The sequence below is a fragment of the Tachypleus tridentatus genome, chromosome 13, assembly GCF_004210375.1.
Source record: "Tachypleus tridentatus isolate NWPU-2018 chromosome 13, ASM421037v1, whole genome shotgun sequence".
In the NCBI taxonomy this organism is placed as follows: Eukaryota; Metazoa; Arthropoda; class Merostomata; order Xiphosura; family Limulidae; genus Tachypleus; species Tachypleus tridentatus.
The window spans coordinates 130,104,644-130,131,965 of record NC_134837.1 but is presented as its reverse complement, the minus strand read 5'-3'; the positions used below and the strand labels follow the sequence as shown (position 1 = coordinate 130,131,965).

Here is a 27,322-nt window from a genome sequence, read left to right as displayed (position 1 = left end):
CAGACTACTTACATCAACTACACTGAAACCTTAGTGAATTTAAACTAATGTAGTTCAACAAACGGCCGGAATGTTTAAAACATCTTAATGTTAGAAGCAAACGTCTTTCTAACACGGAATTTGTTATCATTCATTGATTTAACACTGAACGTTTCGCTTTACAGCTTCAGCAGGAGCGTTACGCTGGAGCACAAGCTGTAACTGACATTATATAACTGAAAAACAAATTCTACTCGAATTTATAACGTGTATTTTTACAGCGTGCGTTTCACATATTAAGTAATAAAGCTTATTGTTCAAAGAAAGGTTTTATGGAAAAATTTAAAAATTAACTAACAAAGATAAGAAAAAATAAATAAGTGTAATTATAGGCGCCATCCTCTGCCTTTACTGATCTTTGGACGTAGCTGTTCGATGAAAAGAGTTTCTTTAGTTTTATGTTAGTGTACTTGTTGATTTTGGTAAATATTTCTTCATAGAATAATAGTGTTATGTCAGGTGATATGTGTCCATGATTAGTTAAAAATTATCTGTTTCTTTCATGTTGTTTATAAAGAGTGCTGATTTCACCAATGTGCATATGGTGGAAGATATTACGTGTTAGCTGGTGAACAACAATGGAAACAAAACATCCACCTTCAGGCAACAGAATTCGTTTTGGTAAAACATTTGGTTTTATCACATTGTACTGTACACCAATATGCACTACAGAAACTAAATAATGTTAAGCCAACAGCTGAACGTGTTGCACCTTTCAAAGAACTAACGATTGGTTTTTAAGTCTGACAAGGTGTATACGATGTCTTAAAATATTGAAACGTCTTCGGTCTTTTTCTTTCACCCCTTCTTTCTTCTCTTTCACAAAAAGAAGAATAACAAAAACCAATCATCCGTACAGCCACACAATAGGTTATGTGTGTTCTGCCCACCACGGGTATCGAATTCGCTTTCTAGCGGTGTGAGTCTGCAAACATACCGCTATGCCACTGGGAGCGGGGTCAATTTATTCAACAAGCCAGTTCAACAGTATTGTAAAATGAGCTGTTAGTGTTATAATACTGAGAGATTATTGTCGCTGTGCAACGTGTACTATTTGTCCATTGAATTGTTGTTTGCTGGGACCAAACACGTCTTGTTTCAAGGGAATTATTATTTCTCTCCAATACTGACATAAATGAACAATAACATTTTGCCTAGCATGAAAGAGTACACATATTAGATAAAGTATTAGAGATATTAAATCTCTCAGACGACGTAGTTTTTAAATCTTCAATTGCTAGAGTTCAAATTGTTTCTGAGCATCTAAATCATCTTCAGTCTTCACTTTCGGCACCAGAGCAGTCGTTACCATTATCACACGGACTATTGCTTTCATCCCGAGTACTTGTTTGTTTCTTGTTCCCAGTAGCAACCGTCCGAGTGTCTATTTGTGAAGTTGGCCCTGGTCCTTTAAGCAGCGTCTCCTGCATAAGAAAAACAGGTTGAGGAAAGGTTCCAAATGTAGACTGTCCGAAAATAGATCTATATTCAGGTTGCAGACTAGGAGCAGGAAGAACTGATCCAGGAAACAGTCCTCCATAAGAAGGTGCTGTAGTCAATAGACCTCTAGGACCATGTGTGGCTGTATATGAAGGACGAAGTGCAGAACTCCGGGAAAACATTAGCTGAGGAGTTTTGGGATGAGATGGGGAAAACATAGACGTAAATTTCTGTGATGCTGCCTCCTTCGATGAAAAAGGTATGACAGAGTTGATAACGGAACCGGAAGGCAACTGTCCTCGAAAATCTGGATCATTACGTTGGGATCGTGAAGTTAGGAGTTTTTCTGAAACCACAGAAACGGGCAACTTCTCATTTCTGTCCAGGAAATTATTTGATTTCTTTTCATCGTGCCTATCTCGTGATACGAGAAGCTTGTCGATAACTTGTAGCACATCACCATTACCTTGCTGCAATGCCAGAGTCAGAAAGCTACGACTCTCTTTAGGAAAGATTCGACACAGGACATCAACCGGAGACTTCTCCTTAGGCTTAGCTGAAGCATTGTTCTTTTTGCCTTTGATGTCATTTGCTAGTGTTTGCAGCTCCTTTTCAATACCGAGAGGAGAATTTTGAGTGACGAAATGCATTTCTGTTTTGTCCGGTTTCCGAAGCGTGCGTTCATCGCCGACTACAGTTGTCGTAACTGGAACTTTATTTCTGCCTTTAGGTTCAAAGGTGATCGAGCCTGGGTCAGAGTCTGATTCCATCTTTTCAGAGGGCACAGCCGTCTTAGATTCGAAGACATCTTTTCGATCATTTGAACTCACTATTTGAATATCTGTAGAGATTTTTGGTCGTTTCCAATCTGAAATCAAACAAATATAAGGTAATGACTACTTCTGAGAACTAGACATATAGAATTTACTTACTTTAAAAAGAAAGTGTTTTAGACATTTGCAAGTACTTAGTAAAAACAGTTCTAATTGTTTCCAAACATGAATCTGACTGAATGTCAAGAATACGAATATTGTTTGATATGTATGAACTTGTTACACTGAGCTATATTTGATATGTATAAACTTGATACACTGAACAATGTTTGATGTGTATAAACTGTACATTCTTAAATATCTATGATCTTCATATACTGAACAATGTTTGATGTGTATTACTTCATAAACTGAACAATGTTTGATCAGTACGATTTGATACACTGAACAATATTTGATGTATATAAACTTGATACACTGAACAATGTTTGATATGTGTATAGACATAAACTTGATACACTGAACAATGTTTGATATGTGTAAACCTTACACACTTTTCCACTGAATACAGTAGTGTTTGATAGACATAAACTTGATACACTTTATTTCACTGAATATATAAGATTATGATGTAATCTCCTTTTAAAAAAGCTGTATTTCTTAAATAAATTATCAAAATGTTCCCCATCAGTTTTGGTTACCATTTATATTAATAATTTATAAGAGTCTGTTAACACTTCACGTAATTCTAACTACTGCAATTAAACACCAAAACGTTACAAAAATATTATTAGATAAAAAATAACTGTAATGTACGTTAAAGTATAGTAATGAAAACATAAGTTTGCCCGTGTGTGTATTTAAGAAAGACTTGAATCTTTCTAGGTCATGATTTGGTTAGGTTTGTTTTGAATTTCGCGCAAAGCTAGACGAAAGCTATCTGCGCTAGCCGTCCCTAATTTTGCAGAGTAAGACTAATGGGAAGGCAACTATTCATCACCACCAACCGCCAGCTTTTGGGCTACTTTTTTACCAACGAATAATGGGAGTGACCATCACATTATAACGCTCCCATGGCTGAAAGGGCGAGCATGTTTGGTATGACGGGAAATCGAACCCGCCACCTTCACATTACGAGTCTAGTACCTTAACCACTTCATATCATGAGAAGGTGAAGATTACTGTAACAATAATAAAATGGAGGTGTTTACTTTAACAATCGACAATGCAGTTTTTCTTGGGATATCAGACAACTTGTGATCACAAAGTAACTCAATGTAGTAAAACCTAGGTGTGAGATATTACTAATAACTATGGAACTAAAGATTCATTAAATCATTTTTAAGTTTAATAACGCACTGGTAATAAAATCTATAAGCTATTCCATAAACTTTACAGGATTGTAAAACGTCAGAACCAAAAAAAGCAGTTACGAATTTGGCTGTTGTAAAACAAGAGAAGCAAGAAATAAAACCGTAACATTTAGCATCTAACAGGTTCAAAGTAAGCCATACTTTAAAGTATAGAATACTAGTAGTAACAGTTTGTAACAAAAGAACCCACTGGTCTTTCAGACATATTCACGAGACACGAACATTCTAACAATAAATTAAATATGATCAAATAATGCGTTCACCATTGAAATGTAGTAACCAAATCGCATCAATTAACAACTGTGTGTTAACGACAAATATTATGTTTTCGTTTTCAAGGTATATCAGAAGAAACGTTTGTTTCCTCTAAACATGAACTTCTATATACCCATGGTTTTAGTAAGCTCAGCAACTTAATCAAATTTAATCATTCGTATTTGTCTGGCTTCATTAGTGTCCGTATGACGAGATCTGGCAACAAACATTAGGAAGTATTTCTCTTACTTTAGTAATATTCTTAAGACTAGATCTGGTCACAAATATTATGTGATACTTCTCTGATTTTAGTAATATTCTTAACACTAGATCTGGTCACAAATATTATGTGATACTTCTCTGATTTTAGTAATATTCTTAGGACTAGATATGGTCACAAATATTATGGAAGAGATATCTGATTTTAGTAATATTCTTAGGACAAGATATGGTCACAAATATTATGGAAAAGATATCTGATTTTAGTAATATTCTTAGGTCTGGATCTGGCGGCAAATATTATGTGGGATTTCTCTGATTTTATTAATATTCTTGGGCTGAAATCATTGCATTCGCAGTCCTTCGTAAGCGTGTTTTAATAATAGCAAGAAATCAACCACTTTCATGCTTCATGTATGAATTTAAACATGTATTTTAAATGTATATGATGAGTTATAACATATGCAACACTGAAACAATTTTTCTTCCTTCAAATAGTTATCATTATCATTATTGATCCGATGTGGCCAGGTGGTCAGGACGCTCGATTCGTCACAAGTTCGAATCTCCATCACACCAAACATGCTCATCCCTTCAGCCGTGGGGGCATTATAATGTGCGATCAGTCGCACCTTTTGCTGGTAAAGGAGTAACCCAAATAGTTAGCGGTGGATAGTAATGACTAGTTGACCTTCTCTTTAGCCTTACACTGCTGAATTAGGGAGGGCTAACGAAGATAGAGCTTTAGCTTTGGGGAAATTAAAAACAAACAAACATACATTGGTCACTGTCGTTTAAAGAAAACTAGATTACCTTTTTAAGCTTTGTCTTAAATGTTGTTACAGTAATACTTATAATCCCTGAAAAGAAAAGACAGAAAATTATAATTAATTTTATTACAATTAAGGCAGTAAAAAATAATATATATGCGCAGTACTAGAGATCCTGACGTTACCTATTGTTAATTTATTCTATACGACACACGAACATTTTAAAGTTCTTCTAATGTTAACCACACTTATGAAGAAGAAAATATCCAAATGTATCACGTTGATAATCCTATAGCAAAACAATGCAACCACTTTTAACGTTGCCCGGATGTTATTTAGCCTTGAATAGCCAGAAGGTCCTAATTCGACCAGTGATTTTTATATGTAGCATCTCACATTCTTGCCAAACATTTATCCATTACTGAGCGTTGGGAATTCCCAACCTTATCCTGTCTTTAGCCAAACTAAAAAAGGATAATCTCCAAATTAACTTAGTAGTATCCACTCTTGCAGAATAAAAAAGTGCATTATTATGCACTGCAGAATGGTTACTTATCAGCGTAGACCAGTTTTTAATTTTTAAGTGATAAGCTAGGTTAAAGTTTACCAAACAACATCACTCACGGCAAACTATAGAATGACAACTAGAAAGATGGCCATCCACACGCGGGCTGCCTCTGCAGTAGCCCTTTACTAGGATATATAGTAAATACACGTTCCATGCACTCTTTCCTCCCCTCGCACGGTAACATTACGCTAACCTATAGAGGCAACTAACAGCTCTATCCTATACCATATTATAACTACGACAGTTTATCATGACGCTTTTGAAAGCTGAACTTGTCGCTGAGATCGACGATCGATCAAAAGGGCCGTGCGTGAAATAAGACAAGATGAAATTCCGGTTGTTCTCTGTGTTGCTGTATATTATTAAATTTTTGGAATGACTTTGTTATGAACTTTTGCACCAGTCCATTTATCAGCACTATAGACAGTTGATAGAGATTCGGACCAGTCGCGCGTCTTCATCCCCCTACTGAAATTACATACATCATTAATAATGTTCCACCGCCATAGAAGAGAAAATAGCATTTTGATATGCATTATTGTTTGCTATAGCGTGGCAGTCCTCAGTGCCATTGCTGCTTGGAATCGTGGCAGTTCTCAAGGGTGTTACTACTTGGAATCATGACAGTCCTCAGTGCTGTTATTGCTTGAAATCATTGTAGTCTTCAATGCTGTTACTGCTTGGAATCGTAGCAGTCCTCAGTGCTATTACTGCTCGGAATCCTGAGCATCCTCACTGTTATTACTGCTTGGAATCGTGGCAATTTTCAATGATATTACTGTTTGGAATATCTGAGTGATGACAAAGATATTCCAAAGCTCAGTATACGAAATTTTCTTTAGAACTGCATTTTATTTTCAAACCCTTTGGTAAATAGTCTTTAAACACTTAGTATTGTGGTTTATATCAGCTTAAATGACACAACGTCTTTGGAGTTGCAGAACTGTTTATACCTTCTGTATGGAATGATTGACGTAATGTCTCATTTTCAGTAAGTAGACAAACAAACTCAGGTACATAAAATAAAAAAATAGGTGAATAGGAAACACAGAACTTATAGATAAAAGAAATAACAGACGAACAGATAAAGCATGAAGATAAGCATCTGTTGCCTTACAGAGTTTTTTACGTTTTTAATCTATTTTAGTTAACAATGAACGTGACATCATATTTGAAACTGTGTTAATACCCGCCCTCACAAGCTTGAGTCTGTATGTTCTTTCATAGCATAGCCACATCGGGCTATCTGCTGTGCCACCGAAGGAAATCGAAACCCTGATTTTAATGTTAAAAATCCGTAGACTTACCTCTGTCCCAGCTGGGTACTAGATAGTTGAACTAGAAATAACGAATGTTGGACTGTCAAACAATAGAATTCGAATATTATAGTAATCGGCCTATCCATAAAATCTGTGAAGTGAAATCATCCAAGCATTTATCAGTTAACCTCAAATTATATCTTATCGTAACATCCATGAGGCTGCTCTAGATAGAATCTGCATCGAGTAAATGCTATTTTAACCACTGTTAAACTAGTTGAGGGTACCCTTTAAGGAAGCAAAAATCGTATAATGGACAGTATTAGTTATTATGTTATATGGTTATAATTGCCTCACCAGATATTAATTCGTCACATTGCTTTGTAGAAGATAATAATTGACTCATTTAACTGATTAAACACGTGTTTTTAAATTTAATGCCACACGTTGATGAAAAATTGTAAATGTTTCTCACTTCAGGTTTTTATATTTCACTGTTTATAACAGTTTCCGGTTAACATACGAAATATTAATCTAATCAAACCAGCCAAAAGTATATTTAGAAAAACGACAAAAAAATGCTCTATTTCAGGACCCTGATGTCCACTCTCTCGGGCGAAAAGTACTAAAATAAAATGGTCCTTGTAGACCGCCGGCAGGTGTTCAAATACCATACTAACCTTTACGGTAATCGAGACAACTAATTCTTGGCAAAATATGCTAACAGACTTACGTAATGGATGACATTTATAGTAAGGTAGAATAGAAAATCTCGTGGTTAAATGAATTTACAAATCATCAGAAAGATAGGATTTTGACTTCAGCTGTTAAGGGCATGACAGGAACCAGTAATTCATCAGAAAATAGTAACATCTTATAATGAAAATATCAATAACATGAACATTTCAGAAAAAATAGGTTCTACCCATTAAACACACTCTCTCCTCAGCAACCTACTGTAGAATAAACTAAACAGACGTCTTCTTCGCAACCTATTTTAAAATAAACTAAGCAGGATTCTCCTCAACAACCAATTTAAAACCATCTCACCAGGTGTCTCCTAAAAAAAAACACTTTAGAATCATACTAACAGGCGTTTCCTGAAAAACTACTTTATAATCATACTAACAAACGTCTTCTCAACATCCCATGTTAGAATCATACAAAAAATGTCTCCTCATCATCTCATATTAGAATCATAATAACAAACGTCTTCTCAACATTCCACATTACAATCATACTAACAAACGTCTTCTTAACATCCCACATTAGAATCACACTAATAGACGGCTCCTCAACATTCCACATTAGAATCATAGTAACAGCTCCTCAACATCCCGCGTTAGAATCATACTAATAGACGACTTCTCAACATTCCACATTAGAATCATAGTAACGAACAGCTCCTCAACATCCCGCGTTAGAATCATACTAACAAACGTCTTCCCAACATCCCACATTAGAATCATACTAACAAACGTCTTCTCAACATTCCACATTAGAATCATACTAATAGACAGCTCCTCAACATCCCACATTAGAATCATATTAATAGACGGCTCCTCAACATTCCACATTAGAATCATAGTAACGAACAGCTCCTCAACATCCCGCGTTAGAATCATACTAATAGACGGCTCCTCAACATTACACATTAGAATCATACTATAAAACGTCTCCTTAACATCCCACATTAGAATCATACCAACAAACGTCTTCGCAACATCCCACATTAGAATCATACTAATGGACGGCCCCTCAATATACACGTTATAATCATACTAACAAACGTCTCTCAACATCCCACATCAGAATCATACTAACAAACGTCTTCTCAACATCCCACATTAGAATCATACTAATAGACAGCTCCTCAACATCCCACATTAGAATCATACTAATAAACGGCTCCTCAACATTCCACATCAAGTCTCTGACACAACCTTAGTCTAATGCAAAGAGTAATGATGCCAACACAAGCTGATAATTTGTGCTCAGAACGTTGTTAGGTTTCTTTCTCAAGTAAAATGGCTTAAAATAATATACATTTTGCTCTTCCTAGAACTAGATAGTGCTACTCTCACATTTAACGTACTGATGTAAATAAACCAATCTGCAGTTTTAACCTTCTCGTCTCTATGGTTTTCTTTTAGATAAGTTACACAGAGACAGATAGTGTTTTTTATGGGTTAAGAGTGTTACTAAGATTCCACAGGCGGATGGTCTTGTTAGGCATACTCTGTAAGCAGACATTGTTGCTATACTTCCATAGGGCTACACGCAGATTTTTTACTTGTCCCTACTAATGTTTATATTTTTCATTTATATATTTATCCGTATTATACGTGTTTCTTTGGGCAAATATATCACTGACACATTTAAAGTGCTGCTGGAAAATTTCTTTTACGCCTAATGCTTCGTTTTAATAAATACTGAAAAAGGTAGTTGATTATGGTTTTATGACTTAATACACGCTTAATGCATTGTAGTATAGTTTTTGCTTCTACAATTGATTTGCACAACGTACTTTTCACAGTTATCTTCCTGAAAAGGACGTTTATTTAAATCATTAGATATCATGCAATAATTTAACGTAGTAGCTTATAGATTCACTTATTCGACTTTATGAATTAAATATGCTATTCCTCTAACAACATAACTATGATTTTATTGTGTAAAATAGTTATTTGTAAAAAAAATATTTCTATTATTTTGTAGTTTTCACTTACATGTGTTTTACAAAGACTGGCAGTGCTTCTGTGGGTGGACGACGTTATTGTTGCAAGGTTTTGCTATGGGTAGTGTTACTACAGGCAGACAGCATAACTATAGACAATGTTTCTATAGTTCTGTAGGATTTTAACACATCTATGGTTTTGCTTTTACAGGTAAAACGCTTTATTGAAAAAGACAACTAATATAACGCTGTCAAATATTTTAGCCAATAGGAAAAGGGTAATTATTCAAATCTTATGAGTAGCCTTATAAGCTAATTTGTTCTATTAGAGTTTAAATAATCCATGTACTTAATTATGTTTATTTATTAACAGAAAACCATATCTTGCCTATCTGTAAATATTTTGAGAAATATTTGTCTCGAGCTTGTTCATTGCAGACTGAAACTATTTGAATACAGGATAAAAGCTGAATAAACTCTGATTATATACCATTTTACAAAAGTAATATTGTTACTATTTGTTGGCCCGGCATGGCCAGGTGGGTTAAGGCGTTTGACTCGTAATCTGAAGGTCGCGGGTTCGAATCCCAGCCACACCAAACATGCTCGCTCTTTCAGCCATGGAGATGTTATATGTGACGGTCAATCCCACCATTCATTGGTAAAATAGTAGCCCAAGAGTTGGCGGTGGGTGGTGATGACTAGCTGCCTTCCCTGTAGTCTTACACTGCTAAATTAGGGACGGCTAGCGCAGATAGTTCTCATGTAGCTTTGCACGAAATTCCAAAACAAACAAACAAGCAAATACTATTTGTTCTGCAATATATTTTCCATTAAATCGTTTTTAGATACTTATTGATCAGTTTAATATACATAGAAATGAAGTGGGCTATTTCAACACATTACGAACACATCCCAAATGATGAAAAGTTGATATACTTAATCCCTGGTATAAAACCAGCTGATGTTTTCACCTAAGGTTGAAACAAGTAATGCTTTTATTTCTATAAAACCAACAAACCAGAAATTTTGTTTCCATATATTTCAAAACTTCACGTTATCTATACTACAACATTTAAATTTATTAATGTACTAAAACATCAAATGCATTTTTCAGAAATAAACATAGTTTATAACCAAAAAAGAGTTGATAACCATATTCGTAAAAGATCTTTAATTATAAATCAAGTCACTGTTTTTCGACTACTTAAAAACAGATATTTCTTCACGTGGATTTTGAAACTGTTACAGGAATTCTGTTGTCACTTAAACATTTTCAAATTATCAGTTGGAAGTCAGTATTCCATTTGAAACGTTAAATGTCTTAAGACTGTTGTCGCTCGCAATGAAACATTTATTCACAAAACCATTTAAAATATCATAAAAACAGTAAATAAGAAACTTGTTTCTTCAATAAAGGAGACATGTGCAATTATAGCCTTCTGTTTATGAAGATTTAATGATCTTGAATGGGACCTTTGAATTCCAATCTTTTAACCACGATCATTTTCTACAATTTTATTCACTATCTTCAAGACAAATCCTTATTTGAAATACATGTCATTTAATCTGTATGATTCCAACGGTCCAGTGCAATAACAATTGGGGAATATCTAAATGTTGAATTGAACTATTGCATAAATAAAACACATCTCCATAAACAAAACAAATAGCATATTCACCAAAATGATTTGTATGGAGATGATGCTTGCATCCATGTCAATGGACCACCACTTGAAAAACAACCTATTCTATTGTCATGCAATATTTGAACGTAGTGAAAACAAGAATTAGTGCATTTTGACTTATATATATATATATATATCGGAACACAAAATTCAGGTTGTAATTATGAGAAGTAGGCTCTTCTCACACAGATGTTAAGAACCTGTCAGATAATGTGTTCAATATTGTAATATGGTGATATACTAGTAAGTTTCACGACAAAGATATTATCTACAGGAAAAGGCATATCTATCATTTTACGTGAAAACAGTTTATAACAAGCATTCAAATGGTTTCAAATAAAAATACCAGACATATACCAAAATGATTGGATTCATCTCCAGAGAGCAATGTTTATTATAATTCAGTATTGTTTCTAGTGTATGTAACAATGTTTTAGTGTTAATATTTTAAATGTCAACCATATTGTTATAAGATTTTATAAAATGAAATCTCATTCCAAGACCATTTGGGTACATAAAATGCAGACAAGCACCTCGTTAGTAGATGGCATAGTTTACCCTTTATAGTATATAAAGTCATAGAACAGAAAAAAACAACTTATGTTCAATATGTGCTAAACATTTGACGAGTTTCTTTACTACAGGAATGTCTGAATGAATGGTAAATGAGTGATCATATTCCTTAAAAGTCATTCTTAACAAAAGTTTTCCAGTGAGGAAAATGCAACAACATCTAGAAGAACTAGTGAAGAAATATTAACATTCTTGTTGTTATCTCTTTGGACATTCTGCAATCCAAGGAAGTCGTTGTACATTTACCCTAGAATAAACATAGGTTTTATTTTATGACTCTGTATACTATATAAGGTAAACTGCATCACCTACTAAAGGTGTGCTTGTCTGTATGTTATGGGCGCTTGGCTGCACACACGGACAATCTCAGCACGAGACTTGAAGGCTACCATCAAACACGATTCGTGATTTTGTTTTTTTTCACCAGCAATATTATTATGCTATATGGTAGAAAGAACCCTAATTTATTAATAAAAGCATGGACTTTGAACAGTTATCTCTAGAGATAAATCTATTCGTGCTGGTGAATGTCTAGCCTAATTTTTATGTGAATTTATATGAACGCTGTTTATAAAATGGCTTCATGTGAAAGGATAGATATGCCTTCTTTTGTAGACCGTAGCTTTTGTCATGAGATCACAACACGTACCGGTCTATCACCGAATTAAAAATTCCCACTACGGTAATCACGGCATATACATTGTTCTAATTAAGAAATCATGTGGCAAGGTATTTAACATATTACTCGTCCTTCATATCGTACAAAAGCCACAATAAATTTTCTATGTTTTTTATATTGTAACAAATATATTAGCTGTTGTTTTCTTTACATGATAAATAACATATTGTTTCAGAAGTAGTGGTCGTTGCTATGGATGTGACTAATGAACATAAGTCAAAGCATGGCTCATAGAGTTCTACTCTATCATGCCACTTCTTAAAAGGTTCCTTCGTTCTACATTCAGGGGCGTCGAGAGGCAGGTCTGCCTCGGGGATATAACTGTCTTTTAAGTCTTCATAATTTCATGATACATTCATGGGTGTGTAAAGAATTTTTTTGGAGGGTGGAAGCCAAGTGTGTTCAGAATTTACATTTGTTAGATACCAAAATATTTTTTGAGGCAAAACGATTTCCCGCAGTACTGCGAGCTTTCCCAAAGTATATTATGAAAATGGGAATACATTATTCTTTATCCCATATTTCCCCAGTCCCCGGGACTCTAAACCCCCCTCTCGTCAGGCCTATCTAGATTGTATATCTATGTGTGTGTACAGAGGAGGGAATCAGGGTTATGAGTTTATACGTCATGGTAAGTATTTATATAATGTACAATCGTGTAGTCATGATATTCATATAAATCATTTTAGTAAATGGCTTACTTGTTTTGTTTGTTGGAGATCTAGTTTGTTTATGAAGTCATTTCGATATTCCCCGGATATTACCACACTGGGCCTTTGGAATTGTACAGAATAGAAATACTGTATTTCAAATCTGGATTCATTCTGAAAATAGTGAAGACGAGTGATTTTCTTCTTTTGAAGAAAATTATTTTCTTTAAACAAATAAAATTTAACGGTCCTTTTCAGAACCTTCACATCCTGAGAAAGAGAAATGCGTGTTTGCACATGTCATCTCTATTGATGAAAAATTTCTCACTTTTCATATTTACAATAAATATGAGAAAGTAAATGCCTGATCTTTTAAGATTTATATTTTTTCTATAGCACGACCGACTGTGGTAACGCCGTTGAAGTGTATGGATTTTCTAGTATGTCTAAATAAATATAAGACTGTGTCTCATCTATGTTTTGTTATCTTTCTTTAATGTTAATTTGTCTCTCTGAAGTTTATCATAAAAGTTTAAGATACACATATAATTTTCTAACCTCGGATATGTAATCAATCTTCGAGTTTAGTTGTTAAATTTTGTTACGTTTGAGATTGAACATTGATTGTAAGTAAAAAAATAAACAATAAAATTTGATGTTCTTGGTATATTTTTTAAGTGAAAAGCTAATTTATGTTACCATATCAATTTCAAAATCCACGTGAAGAAATGTGTTTTCAAGTAGTCGAAGGGTAATGTTTGTTTGTTTTGAACTTCGTGCAAAGCTACATGTGAGTTATCTGTACTAGCCGTCACTTATTTAGGACTGTAAAACACCACTAAACTTAACATCCTATCTTTGTAACACACACATAAAACTTTACCTACGTTTATAAGACGGATTCAGAACAAAAAATCACCTCCGTGATCACTGACTAACGCTTCAAAACAAACTAACTTTTGATGTTGCATTCATACTCATAAATAAAGTGTTTTGCAAAAAACAACAACTGTACTTTGTTGCAAAACTTTGGTGTCATTTTGATAAAGTATAAGATGCACACTTTGTGAAACATTGTAACTATAAGACTTGAATGTGGCAATCAAATAAAGTCGACCACCAAAGTTCTCTAATTTTTATAAATATTAAGAATATATTTTGAACAATGTTTCAACTATGGGCAATTAGTTTGAATTTCGCGCAAAGCTACACAAGGTCTATCTGCGCTAGCCGTCCCTAACTTAGCTGTGCAAGACTAGAGGGAAGGCAACTAGTCATCACCACCAACCGCCTACTCTTGAGCTACTCTTTTACCAACGAATAGTGGGATTGACCATCACTTTATAACGCCCCCACGGCTGAAAGGGCGATCATGTTTGATGTGAACAGGGATTCGAATCCGCGACCCTCAGATCACGAGTCAAGCGCCCTCAACACCTGGCCAAGTCGGTCATGAATAATAATCACTTGATATATAACTTTTATAATTATGACTGTCAATTCCTTTTTGGTTATGTTGACTTTGGAAAAATACATCTGATTCTTTGAAAAATTGATATAATGTACATAACTTGATGTTTTGAAAGTTACAAAAATAGGATTTCTGGTTCATCTGTCAGTTTCATAGAAGTGGAAGCAGTACTTGTTTAAGACGTGGGCGAATACAAGGGTCGAAGTTTTCCAAACTTCCCATCAGTTGGTATGCGTCAATAATATGATGTTTGTGCAGTCTTGGCCAGAATGTTTGCATATCTTGTATGAAATAAAATCATTATTACTAAGGTGGAATACAAATACACTTAGCACTGTCAATGTGAGAAATATTTGTTATATTAAACATCTACATGTATAATTTGTGTACTGAGACTTCTATGGACATCATCAACGATTCATTAAAACAGAAAACTATTTTGCCAGACACCCTTGAATAGGTGTTTGTTTTACCTATCACAACAAAACATATATAGTGACAAAATGTAACATCAAATAATTATAAATAGCGTGAGTATCCTAATAGCAGTTCATACTAAACATTCAGTACACTGTTGTTACTCCTTGTATTATAATAACCTATGAGGTGTGGCATGCTGTTGATAAGGTTAATTAGGTTTACCCACCGTGCTTTCGTCTTATCTTTTCACTAGAAGGTGCTGTTAGTAGCATCAATCACTTACACAAACGCTATATGTTTACCTTTTTAAGCGTATATAAGAGAAATATATATATAGGTAATAAGATAAAAGTAGAAGTAAGTTACATACCTGAAGTTTCATAAGACTCATAACTATGGGTTCTTACAGTCTTATAATTGTGCTTTGTTACAATTATGTGTATAAATGTGCTACGTGATTGTAGTTTGGTACGGTTATATGTCTAAATGTGTTGTATGGTTATGGTTTGGTACAGTTATATATGTGTAAATATTTTGTATGGTTGTGATTTGGTACAGTTATATATCCGAATATGTCGTGTTATGTTTTTGCCAGGTTAGGCATTTATACAATTATTACACGCTATAAAAATATATTGTTAACATTATTTATCCAATATACTTGGAAACTGAAAACACTTCAATATTTGAAGAAAAAGCGCATTATTTAAACGTAGAAATTGATATAACCAATCCTGAATACTTTTGAATATTGAATACTTATATTTAATATTTCTTTATTAAATTCATTAAATGTTAATTTTTGTTTCGATTTTGTATCACTAAATATTTTGTGGTAAATACCAAAATACGTGACATAAATATAAAGAAGTAAGAACTAAAATGTTTCTGCTTGAACTTCCTCATTAATATTTCTAGGTTTCATTAAGATGGTTTAAGCATATTGGAACTATTTTCGTTCATGTAGTAACACCTTTTTCACACAAAAATGTGAAAGTTCTTATAAAGTGTAGGAAAAGTCCAAAAAAGATAGTTACAGTAGACTCTACATGTAAACGTAATGGGAGGAAGTTAGTTATTCCACTCATATAATCAGGTTCAGGTTTAATACTTATAAACTAGTATAATTTATTTAAAATACTACCCATACAAAATCGGTTTGGCTTATGTCGAATTTCGCGCAAAGCTACACGAAGACTATCTAACCGTTCCTAATTTAGCAGTGTAAGACTAGAGGGAAGGCAATTAATCATCACCACCCACCACCAACTCTTAGGCTATTATTTTACCAACGAATAGTGGGATTAACCGTCACATTATAACACCCTCACGGCTGAAAGGGCGAGCACGGTTATTACGATGGGAATTCGAACCCGTGACCCTCAGATTACGAGTCGAGTTCCTTAACCACCTGGTCATGCCGGTGTAACGATTTCAAATTACCCCCGTTTTCAAGTTACCCCCCCGGGAATATGAAATCGTTTTCAGAGTACCGGGGGAGTAACATGAAATTGATTTTAAATTACCCCCTTGATTTCAATTTACCCCCTTTTCTAACGCCAAAATGACAAACATAATGATTGCTTTTAATATTTGTAGTGCATGCCGAGTACGTATCTAAGTACACGAGAATAGGCAAAAGGCCTTTTATTAAAATTGATGATTCATATAAGATAAAAGGTATTTTAAGGGCTCATCCTCGCCAGACCACAAAGTCTATATACTTTCTTCATTCAATATATTGTAATTTATACATACTAAGTTTTTATATTTCTTTATGCGCACTGAAATAAAAATGAGTGATTGATAGCATGAGATATAGAACATGATAAACATTCGAATTTTTACTTTATTATTAATGTGTTAATTTCATTTACATACACTGAGTGCGATAAAAACGTCTAGCATCTTAGCAAACCGTTAAAACGAGTCTATCGGGAAGGGGGTAGTTTGAAATCAAAGGAAGTAAGATGAAATCGATTTCAGACTACCCCCGGCAGTAACCTGAAATCGATTTCAGACTACCCCCGGCAGTAACCTGAAATCGAATTCAAATTACCGGGAAAACGAATTCAAATTACATGGGGTAGTTTGAACTCGTTGCACCGGGCCAAAAGATTTTCATCATCACCTGGCATGGCCAGATGGTTAAGGTACTCGACTCGTGAACTGAGGGTCAGTACAAACTTATTTATTTCAGATTTTACTACTATATTGAGAACTGGAGTACCAACGTAAGGAGGTAATATTCCTTTAATTCCCTCAGTGGTAACAGCTTGTTTTTCTTTTAACTTTCGTGTTATATTTCATTGGAGAACAGTCACCTTCCCACAACAATCTGCAAGCTCTGGTATAGATGTGACACATTGTGGTTTTCAGTACCCACATTTTACTCTCTTAACTTATTTCTTTTTCCTTTTACTTATTTTATTTTTTCTTCTTCTCTCTTTAACATTTGATATCAGCGAACGAGGGTTAAGAATAATAGACGGTGTATCCCCACCGCGATGTGACTCCTATTTCCTTAGTCACCTTTAAAACACAGGGTACATCTACTAACTCACATTGTATAAAGCCTGTGCTCTGACAATATTTTTAATATCTGTAACGTTTTTATTGTAGTTCTTTAGGGTTGGTTATATAATTAAAATATATTTGTGTAGTTGCGTATTTCTCCAGTTATTAAAGGCCATACATACTGCTATGCTGATAGTTTTGTGCAGCCATTAGAAATTATACATATATTTCTATAGTTATAGTTTTGCGTAATTATTTGGCGCTTGTATCACGAATAACTTTCTAAAGGTTTAGCAATAACGTTTTCAAAATAAACAATGATCTCTTTGTGAATTGAATAGTCAGCCATCAGAGCATACTTTACTTTCAATCGAAGAAGTGGACGCCGTTTCCAGCTTATTGTAAATGTCACTTCACCACGTTCTCTGCGCATGATTTTATGGTCACCATATCTGAGAGCCTCTTCAGAACAAGCTATTCAACACGACAGAGCTTCCTAAACTTCACGAAAAATAGGCTTAACAGCAAGAGACAGCGTCGTTCTGAACGGTCTGGTATGTTCATTGAGAAAACCCGAGGGTTACTGTTCTCAGAGTATATATTTTTTTATTATTATTATTCATAATACTCATCCTCGTATCGTTACATTATTTTCTTTTTACTTACCCCTACTTTCATTGGTTGATTCAGTTTTAAACAGCCTTTGAACTTCACCGAGGGGCCAGGAAGTTTTGTCAATAGCCTACAAATAGTTTCTCTGATTTCAAGTAGAGATATTCATGTAATTATTTATATACCTCAAGCACCTTATACGTTGAATAAAGTAACAAGGAAAAGAAGAGTAGGGTCGTAGCTGGCGATGGGTTATAGCCCCACCCGTCGTTAGCAGTTTGTGAAGAATCACTCCCTGTGACGATGAACGAAGTTTGTCGAAACCCCCTCTTGTGCTTTTATTGTTAGACTCCTATAGACCAAGGAAAAACGTTGAAGAGAAGAACGAGTATGTTCCAATTATGGAACACTTGAAAGGGACAAAGTGGCAGCTGTTTCTCATCAAATGATGGGTGCGGGCAGACTGGATGAAAAAGTAACAAATTAATCCACTTTAAAGCATCTTTTTTTTTTACACGGTAGCCACGTTAAGCTTAACAATTGTCATATTTATGCGCATGGTCATATACGTTTTGAATTAGTTCCTGCGTGATCTTGAAGCCCAAAATTGTTTAACAAATTCTAATATTCTCGCCTACTGTCATCCTTTCTTTGTTCGCTATAGACGAACGATAAAATCATTGCCACACCATGTCACTCAGAAGATGAATAGCCAAAAAAAATGTTCGTGTAACGGTACGTGATTATTCTGTTACGCGAGTCCCCCATTTACATAGCGTATATACATATATATGTGAGTGTGCGTATGTGTATGTTACTGTAAAGTATAATAATTACCAATTATGGGGGCGTTATAATGTTACGGTCAATCCCACTATTCGTTGGTTAAAGAGTAACCCAATAGTTTGCGGTGGGTGGGGATGACTAGCTATTTTTCCTCTAGACTTACACTGCTAAATTAGGGACAGCTAGCGCAGATAGCCCTAGTGTAGCTTTGCGCGAAATTAAAAACAAACCAAACCTTGTCAGGTGTGAGTTTCGTGCGTGAACAAATATTTGTCTGTAATTTCTACTTTCCAAGTTTCTTTTACATATCTAAGACAACGTAAGCATATTAAATAGAAAACAAATATATCCGCAAACTTAGAAGCAGTTTTATCCATCCAGATTTTTTCCTAGCGGCTTCTTCCCAAACATAGTGTTGTGTACAATAACTAATTCTCAAAGGAAGAATCGTGTTATGTATTAGAAGCTGCAGTAAAAAGTTTTATATGATCTAAGACTAACTGTACTTTTATTGTTACATTACTTTGTTACATGACTACTGAAAAAATTAGTTTTTATTTTACGTAACAATTATTTTTAAAGTAAAGGACTAGAATAACTTGAAAGTAAAACAACAGAAATATCATTATCTTGGTCCACGTGAATGCTTGACCTTTCTTGTCAGATTTCAGTGAAGAATGTATACAAAATGAGTACCACGACGTGTAAAGAGCTGCCGAAGCTGATGTATCACATCCTCAGTATTTACTTTATGTGTTTAATACAATACAAAAATAGGAGGCTTAAACTTTGTAAAATAAGCTTTAGAACCGTTAATCTACAAAATGGCGTTTGTTAGAATATGCTGAAGTTAAGTTTTTGGCAGAGAATAATGTGACACTACACGTTTTTTATGTTTACTGTATTGTCTTCACGTCTTATGTAGTGAGTTTCTGTGCACATATGACTAACACACTGGATCAAACATACTGTTAATGTAAACGTGTGCTTTGTAGTCACTATGGTTAGTTGTTATACCGATTCCGGCATGGCCAGGTGGTTAAGGCACTCGAATCGCGGATTCGAATCCCAATCACACCAAACATGCTCGCCTTTTCAGCCCTGGGGGCGTTATAATGTCACGATCAATTCCCCTATTCGTTGCTAAAAGAGTAGCCTAAGAGTTGGTTGTGAGTGGTAATGACTAGCTGCCGTTCCTCTAGTCTTACACTGCTAAATTAGGGACGGCTAATGGGTGGTGGATAAGAATTACAAATCACATCTTATATGATGTTGTTTAAAAGTATGGCACATTCTATTTAATACATGTGTAATACTTCTGGTTACCACTTTCAGTGTGCACTTTGATATAAAGCAGAAGTGGTTATTTCTGTTAGAAAAAATAAAATCTTAAACTTTCAAATGAAACTGGTCAAAACAAATAAGGAATTATTTGCCAAAAACAATTTATCATTGCTTCAATTAATCAGCTTAAATTTTGTATATTAATAACCATAATAAGTATAATAAAAGGCAGTCAAAAGCTAGATAATATAATATCAGGTGTATCTTGTAGCTAATAGATGATGATTTGATCCTGCATCTAAATTACCCAAGCTATTGTATTTCCGTTTGTTACTGATTTGATATCTATTCATTATATCAAATTTTTAATGCTATCCGTTGCTTAGTTTCACTTCACACAACGGTGAAGTGTGTAAAAACTGCTTATTTAGCTCGACTTTTCTGCCTCCTTATTCGTCAATCTTAATTTCACAAAATTTATTGATTTCATTTAGCTATGAAATGTGAATATAGAGTATACTATGGAATTAGAGTGGTAGTATTTTCCATTAGACTATCACTATCTGTTTAAACTGTACGATTATTACACTTGTGGTATGAAAAGTAACCATTATTTGATTAATCCTTAAACATTAATTGGTGCTTTCACCTACAACATTCTCCCTATTTATATATTATTAGTTACAAGGGAATCAAACGATATTCTAACATAACCACTGGATTTTAAGCACATGGTAATGTTTATTGGTTGTTGTTTTGTTTGTTTGTTTTTTGTCTCTTTTTTTCACTTTGTGTCACACAAACTGAACAAGACAAGATTTACATTTTGCCCAGTGTCATTTTAAAACTGTTCTTCCAGAAAATAGTTTCACGGTTAAATTTGTAGTTCTTGAAACTTTCTGAAACCACCTTAGAAGTTCTACATTATACATATATATATATTATCATCTTAAAATAACTTGTTTGTTTGTTTTTGAATTTCGCGCGAACCTACACGAAGGCTATATGCGCTAGTCGTCCCTAATTTATCAGTGTAAGACTAGAGGGAAAACAGCTAGTCACCACTACCCACTGCCAACTCTTGGGCTAGTCTTTTACCAACAAATAGTGGAATTGAACATCACATTATAACGCCCCCACGGCTGAAAGGTCGAGCATGTTTGGTGCAACTAAGATTCGAACCCACGACCCTCATATTACGAGACGAGCGCCTTAACCAGTTGGCCGTGCGTGAATTTACCGCGTGATTAAAATTTTTTTCTAAAGCAATTTATTTACATTGAATTAATAATGAAGAACAGTAAAAGCAAGTTCAGAAGAAACGTTTCAACCAGAGCAGTGTTTCGGTAGTCTAAATGTTCGTAAAGATATGTTACCATATATTCTTTCCACAGTTCAGCGCAACATAAAATAACGCAAATGCTACGCAACGTGATGCAACTATATAATTTCTAAAGAATGACGGTTACTCTCAAAACCTATTAAGTTGACTTACACTAAATAAGTGTAGTTTTCTACAATCTTACATGTATTTTGTACAAATTTAACCTCATGAACGTAGTTTTTAAATAAATAAAGTTAAAACGTATTACACACAGCACGAAAAATTAGACATACACAAATTATTTTATTAGTAAACGTTCGTGAGCTTTAAAGATGTTTAGCCACTTCTGTCCAATTTTACTTTTATCATTTCATTCAGATAGCATAAAAATGAACTGAGGTATAGTGGTATCATTCTGTAGCATTATATTTGCTTTCTCGTTGCTAAAAAAAAACATACTTATTTCCAAATTGTTTTGAGCAGTATGCACGATGATAGGCCTGGCATGGCCAGGTGGTTCAGGCACTCGACTCGTATTCTGAGGGTCGCGGGTTTGAATCCCTATCGCACCAAACATGCCTGCCCTTCAGCCGGGGGGTGTTATAATGTGACGGTCAATCCCACTATTCGTCGCTAAAAGAGTAGCCCAAGAGTTGGCGGTGGGTGGTGATGACTAGCTGCCTTCCCTCTAATCTTTTACTGCTAATTTATGGACGGCTAGCGCAGATAGCCCTCGTGTAGCTTTGCGCGAAATTCAAACCAAACCAAACCGGACTACGAGACGAGCGCCCTAACTGCCTGTTAGAATTATTTAGTTTATTGAATTGAATCTTTGATTTCTGCCTGTATCAACACGTATGTCTGAAGTCATTCCACTTTACAAATCTATAATTTAGCAACGAAATTATATGTATTAATGTTTTACGTACAGGATTATATAGTACGTTTATAAACCATTTGTCCTCAGAGAGCTATCACGAATTCTAACATACCTAAATGAAAACAGTCATTAGTGAATATCTTTAGCCAAAACAAGTAAGTGTGTTTGCCTTTTTATCCATTTCGAAACTTGCATTTCATGCTTTTGACATATTTTCTGGTTAAATTTGTTATAGTTAGTTTCGAAGTCATGGTTTTTAAAAAAAATCGTTATTCTTATGTGAAGCGGTCCTCACATTCGAATATCTTACTCATAACACGTAACTACTATTAAGAACAACAACAACTAATATCTGTTTGCAAATATGGTGTTTTTATATTAGGATGGAGGTTAAAATACGGCAAGAGTGACATTTATTTACTGTAGATTCTGGTGAATGAATATAATGTTTAAATAAAGATTATTCACATATCAACAATATTCTTCACAGTGTTATTAATTACATGTGTTCTACACAGAAATATTTCAATTTAAGATTAGCAAAAACTATAATAACTCTTTTCTATTAGAAACAGTTACAGAGTTTGGAATAATGAAATGACATAAAATTTTAATAATTTCAGTGTACAGAAAGAAACAAAATGGGTAAAATAATGAATTCTGATATGGATCCTAGTGCTGTTAACTTCGGTGTAGTCATTAACTCAGAAAATATCCCTATGTCGTGTGTTCAAACATAAAACTTGGTTTTACACTTACAACTTGTTATTGTAGTTAAATTACACATACTTCACCCGATAAAAGTGAAATAATTAACTAAAGCATAAAAAAACTGTAATGTTAACATTGCTAGCGGTTAATGTGATTTTTTTAATGAATTTTCGCAAATACAAAATGACTTAATTTCTTCAACCAGTTTTAAATGACATTAATAATAATGCTGGTAATAATAATAACCTTGATACAAGAACAATCTAAACATTCAGTGTGGTCATCGTGTATATTTATTTGGTTTGTTTTGAATTTCGCGCAAAGCTACACGAGGGCTATCTGCGCTAGCCGTCCATAAATTAGCAGTAAAAGATTAGAGGGAACGCAGCTAGTCATCACCACCCACCGCCAACTCTTGGGCTACTCTTTTAGCGACGAATAGTGGAATTGACCATTACGTTATAACGCTCCCACGGCTGAAAGGGCGAGCATGTCTGATGTAACGGGGATTGGAACCCGCGACCCTCGGATTACGAGTCGAGTGCCTTAACCACCTGGCCATGCCGGGCCCTCGTTATCAATGGGTTGGCGGGTTCAAATCCCTGTCAAACATGCTTATCCTTACAGCCGTGAGAACGTTATAACGTTGCAGTCAATCCCATTATTCGTTGATAACAGATATTTGGATATAAATTTATCTCATGTGCATTCTGTCTTATATAAAAGCCATAACTCCAAAGTGCCTACTTAGTAAACTAGCACAGGTTTTGACACAGACATCTTACACCAAAACGTGACACTTTAACGATATTTGACAAAAATGTCATTCAACCATCTTCCATAACTGTTCCTTCTGAACATCAACTTGAATGCCATAAGTTACTCAATGTTAATGAGTCAGGAAGACTATTCGGCCATCTTTTATATGCAAACACATAAATGTATACCTTTTATTTTACGACCCGGCATGGCTATGGTGATTAAGGCGCTCGGCTCGTAATCCAAGGGTCGCGGGCTCGAATCCCCATTACACCAAACATTCTCGCCCTTTCAGCCGTGGGAGCGTTATAATGTTACGACAATCCCACTATTCGGTAAGTGGTAATGACTAGCTGCTTTCCCTCTAGTCCCACACTGCTAAATTAGGGACAGCTAGCGCAAATATCCCTCGAGTAGCTTTGCGCGAAATTTAAATCAATACCTTTTATTTTGTTGTTGTTGAACCACCAAATCTACTTAATTACTTGCTATATTATGAAGTAACTGTGTGACTGATGAAATGATTTGATTTTTCTATTGAAGGTTAATTTGAATATATCAGATGGAGGTGTTCTTAATTTGGTCTAACCAATGTGTAATGATAATAATGTCTTCTAAATCAAAAATAACCACCGTTTAATGAATATAATGTCTTCATAATCTGAGTTAACCACCGTGTGATCAATATAATATCTTCTAAATCTTGTTTAATGACCGTGTGATGAATATAATGTCTTCTAAGTCTGGGTTAACCACAGTGTGATGAATGTAATGTCTTCTAAGTCTGGGTTAACCACCGTGTAATGAATATAATGTCTTCTAAGTCTAGGTTAACCACAGTGTGATGAATATAATATCTCCTTAATTTGGTTTAACCATTATGTAATAAATGTGACACCTGAAAACTGGCTTTAACTTTCTTCGTGATAGTTCAATAATTTTTTTTTACTTTACATTGTCACAGGGACTATCTATCTATTTTACGTTCTGTTAATCCTTAACTACTGAAGTCATCATTTTCATTAATTACAATGTGATCAATGCTGAGCTGTCATTTAGTGCATTAATGAAAAGGTAATGTTATTTGTGTTGTTATTCATAGAAGAGAGGAAATATAATGTAAAACTGTGAATATGAAAGAATAAAGAAGCATTTTAACTATATTTTCAAGATGAGACGAAGTTTATGGGAATTAATCGTTAAACGTAACATGTAAATTAATGACTTATATATAGGCCTCGCAAAGCATGGTGGGGAGGGTGTTTAACTCACAATTTGTGGGTAGCAGGTTCGAATCTCATTATTGAACGTGTACGTTCTTTCAAGTGTGGGAACGTTACAATAAGAAGCTGAACCCTACGTTTCGTTGGTAAAGAATAGCCCAAGAGTTGGCGGTAGGTGTTATTGATCAGTTGCCCTCCCTCATGCCTATAACTTCAAAATTGCAGACAGCTAGGAAGTTATCCCTCAAGTAGTTTTGTGCGAAATTCAACAAAAAAGCAAATAAACAGACATCTGCAACAAGGACAGTAAAAACAAAAACGTGGTAAGAAAACAAGAGAGATAAGAACAAATAAGTAAGGTAAAAGACAAGCAAAATTATATAAAATTACATTCTATCAGAGATAATATATTTGGTTTAAACATTATTAGAGAATAATTTAAAAGCTCGTTAGATACAATACACGGGAAGACGTTATATCATGAAAAGGTAAAAACCAGGTATGATCATAAGACTGTTAGATATGGTAAAATATATAAATGAAGAAACCGTAAATGAAGTCCAAAGAAAATAAAAAGATAATAAGTTTTTAACAGGGAAAGAAACTGGACCCGAATACCTGTGAAGTCCTACACTATTTTCATATTGTGAATACCTAAGAAAAGATATGACCAGAGATAAATATTGAAGATACTGTGACAAGACAAAACTATAGTTTCTACCTGAAATACACGGATCATATGACAATGGCTATAAATTAAGAGAGAAAGTATTCAAGGATTATGATACGTTATTTTTATTATCACATAAGGTGTTCAAGGATTAGGACACACTACTCCTTTTATCCAACATCGTGTTCAAGGATTAGAATACGTTATTTTTATTATCCAATAACATGTTTGAGGAATATGACACGTCATTCCTGTTACCCAATAACGTATTCAAGGATTATGACACCATATCCCTATTACCCAACAGCATGAAAGTACCATGAAAACATATTGTTCATGACATGAATACTTCACAGTTTTATTCATCATACGAAATTTTAACAATAGAAAGTGACAAAACCTGCGGCTATTTGTGACTGTCGGTCTGCACGTGATAATTGAACTATAGTAGATGTTTTACGTTGTGCATGCTTTGAAATAATATCTTTCATAAATGATCAACGTACCTGGGTCGCTTGCCTCAGAGGTCAGAGGTTTGGAAGATTGTTCAGTAGAGGTCAAACTCCGACTTTGCTGGTTATTAATGAGTTGGTTCATAGCAGCAGAAAAGGTAAGACCTGCGTGATGCAAAGCAAATATATTCTCTTGACAACCGTAAAGAAGACTTAAGTCCCGGGCTTCATTTTCCTCTTGAGCCTGCTGCCGGCGAAGAGCCACCTGGGCAGCCATAACGCGTTGCCGCTCGGCTATTAAGGTACATTTGGCGCAATCACAGTCCCGCCACTGGCAGTATCGTTTGTGACCTTTTAGTGCCGACACCACACCGTGATTCCTGCAACGAGCACATTTTGGGGTTCGTTGGAATCGCTCACTGGGCCTCATGATGACAGCCGATCCCGAGATAACAGGGTGAGAGGTGTTCATAGCCACACCAGTGTTGGAGGTACGGTCAAGCCCGTAAGTGAGGTCCCCACCACCGTGTCTAATAACCTCATCATTCGCACGGGTTGAAAGGTTCATATTTATTGTTTTCCGTGAACCAGCTTTGGTTTCGAGAAATCTCCACTTCGTATACAACTTGGAGCAACATATATATAATATAATTTTTTTAAGGATTGTCATTCAACCAATCCACATTGCTTGCTAGCGCGTGCGTTTTGCGCACACCACTCTAGATCACATTGTCAAATATGACCACGCCTCCCTTGTCATCTGGTGTGTCACGTTTTGTTATCCTGCACAATTTCTTCTGTTCCTATCAGACATTAATGAAGTACATCAAATACGAGTTCGCTGAGGAAACTAGAACTAAGTCGTTGAATCACCCAGAAGGATATCGTGCCTGTGATGTAACTATTTTAGGACGTGAAAGTATTTAAAACCATAGTTTAATTCATTATTATAAAAAAATAACATTCCGAAATAGTATTAGTTAGGTTGTGAAAATATCTCTTGAAGCAAGAATTTTTTTATCTTTTGAGTATTCCTGAAATCTATGCAGTATATTTAGAGTGGATTAGTTTGATCTCAGTTCACTGGTTGTGCCACATACTTGAGTTTCAATATTCTTTGTAAACTGTTTGTTTGTTTGTTTTTGAATTTCGCACAAAGCTACTCGAGGGCTATCTGTGCTAGCCGTCCCTAATTTAGTAGTGTAAGACTAGAGGGAAGGCAGCTAGTCATCACCACCCACCGCCAACTC

At 34.9% G+C, this 27,322-nt stretch overlaps 1 protein-coding gene across 1 annotated transcript; it reads right to left on the bottom strand.

Moving 5' to 3' along the window:
- Positions 1–651: 651 nt before the first annotated feature.
- On the bottom strand, positions 652–27,322 carry LOC143236726 (doublesex- and mab-3-related transcription factor A2-like). The gene is made up of 2 exons (XM_076475177.1): positions 26,127–27,322; positions 652–2,347 (listed from the first exon to the last, which is right to left on the bottom strand). Exons 1-2 carry the CDS (start codon positions 26,740–26,742, stop codon positions 1,314–1,316), a joined length of 1,650 nt encoding a protein of 549 aa, XP_076331292.1. The 5' UTR covers positions 26,743–27,322; the 3' UTR covers positions 652–1,313.

Excerpts from the sequence above, each read along its gene's own strand:
- LOC143236726 (XM_076475177.1), bottom strand. The coding sequence starts at position 26,742 with ATGACAATCCTTAAAAAAATTATATTATATATATGTTGCTCCAAGTTG. Across the intron at positions 2,348-26,126 it reads CTCTGAGGCAAGCGACCCAG|ATTGGAAACGACCAAAAATC; the intron begins GTACGTTGATCA and ends GTTTGATTTCAG.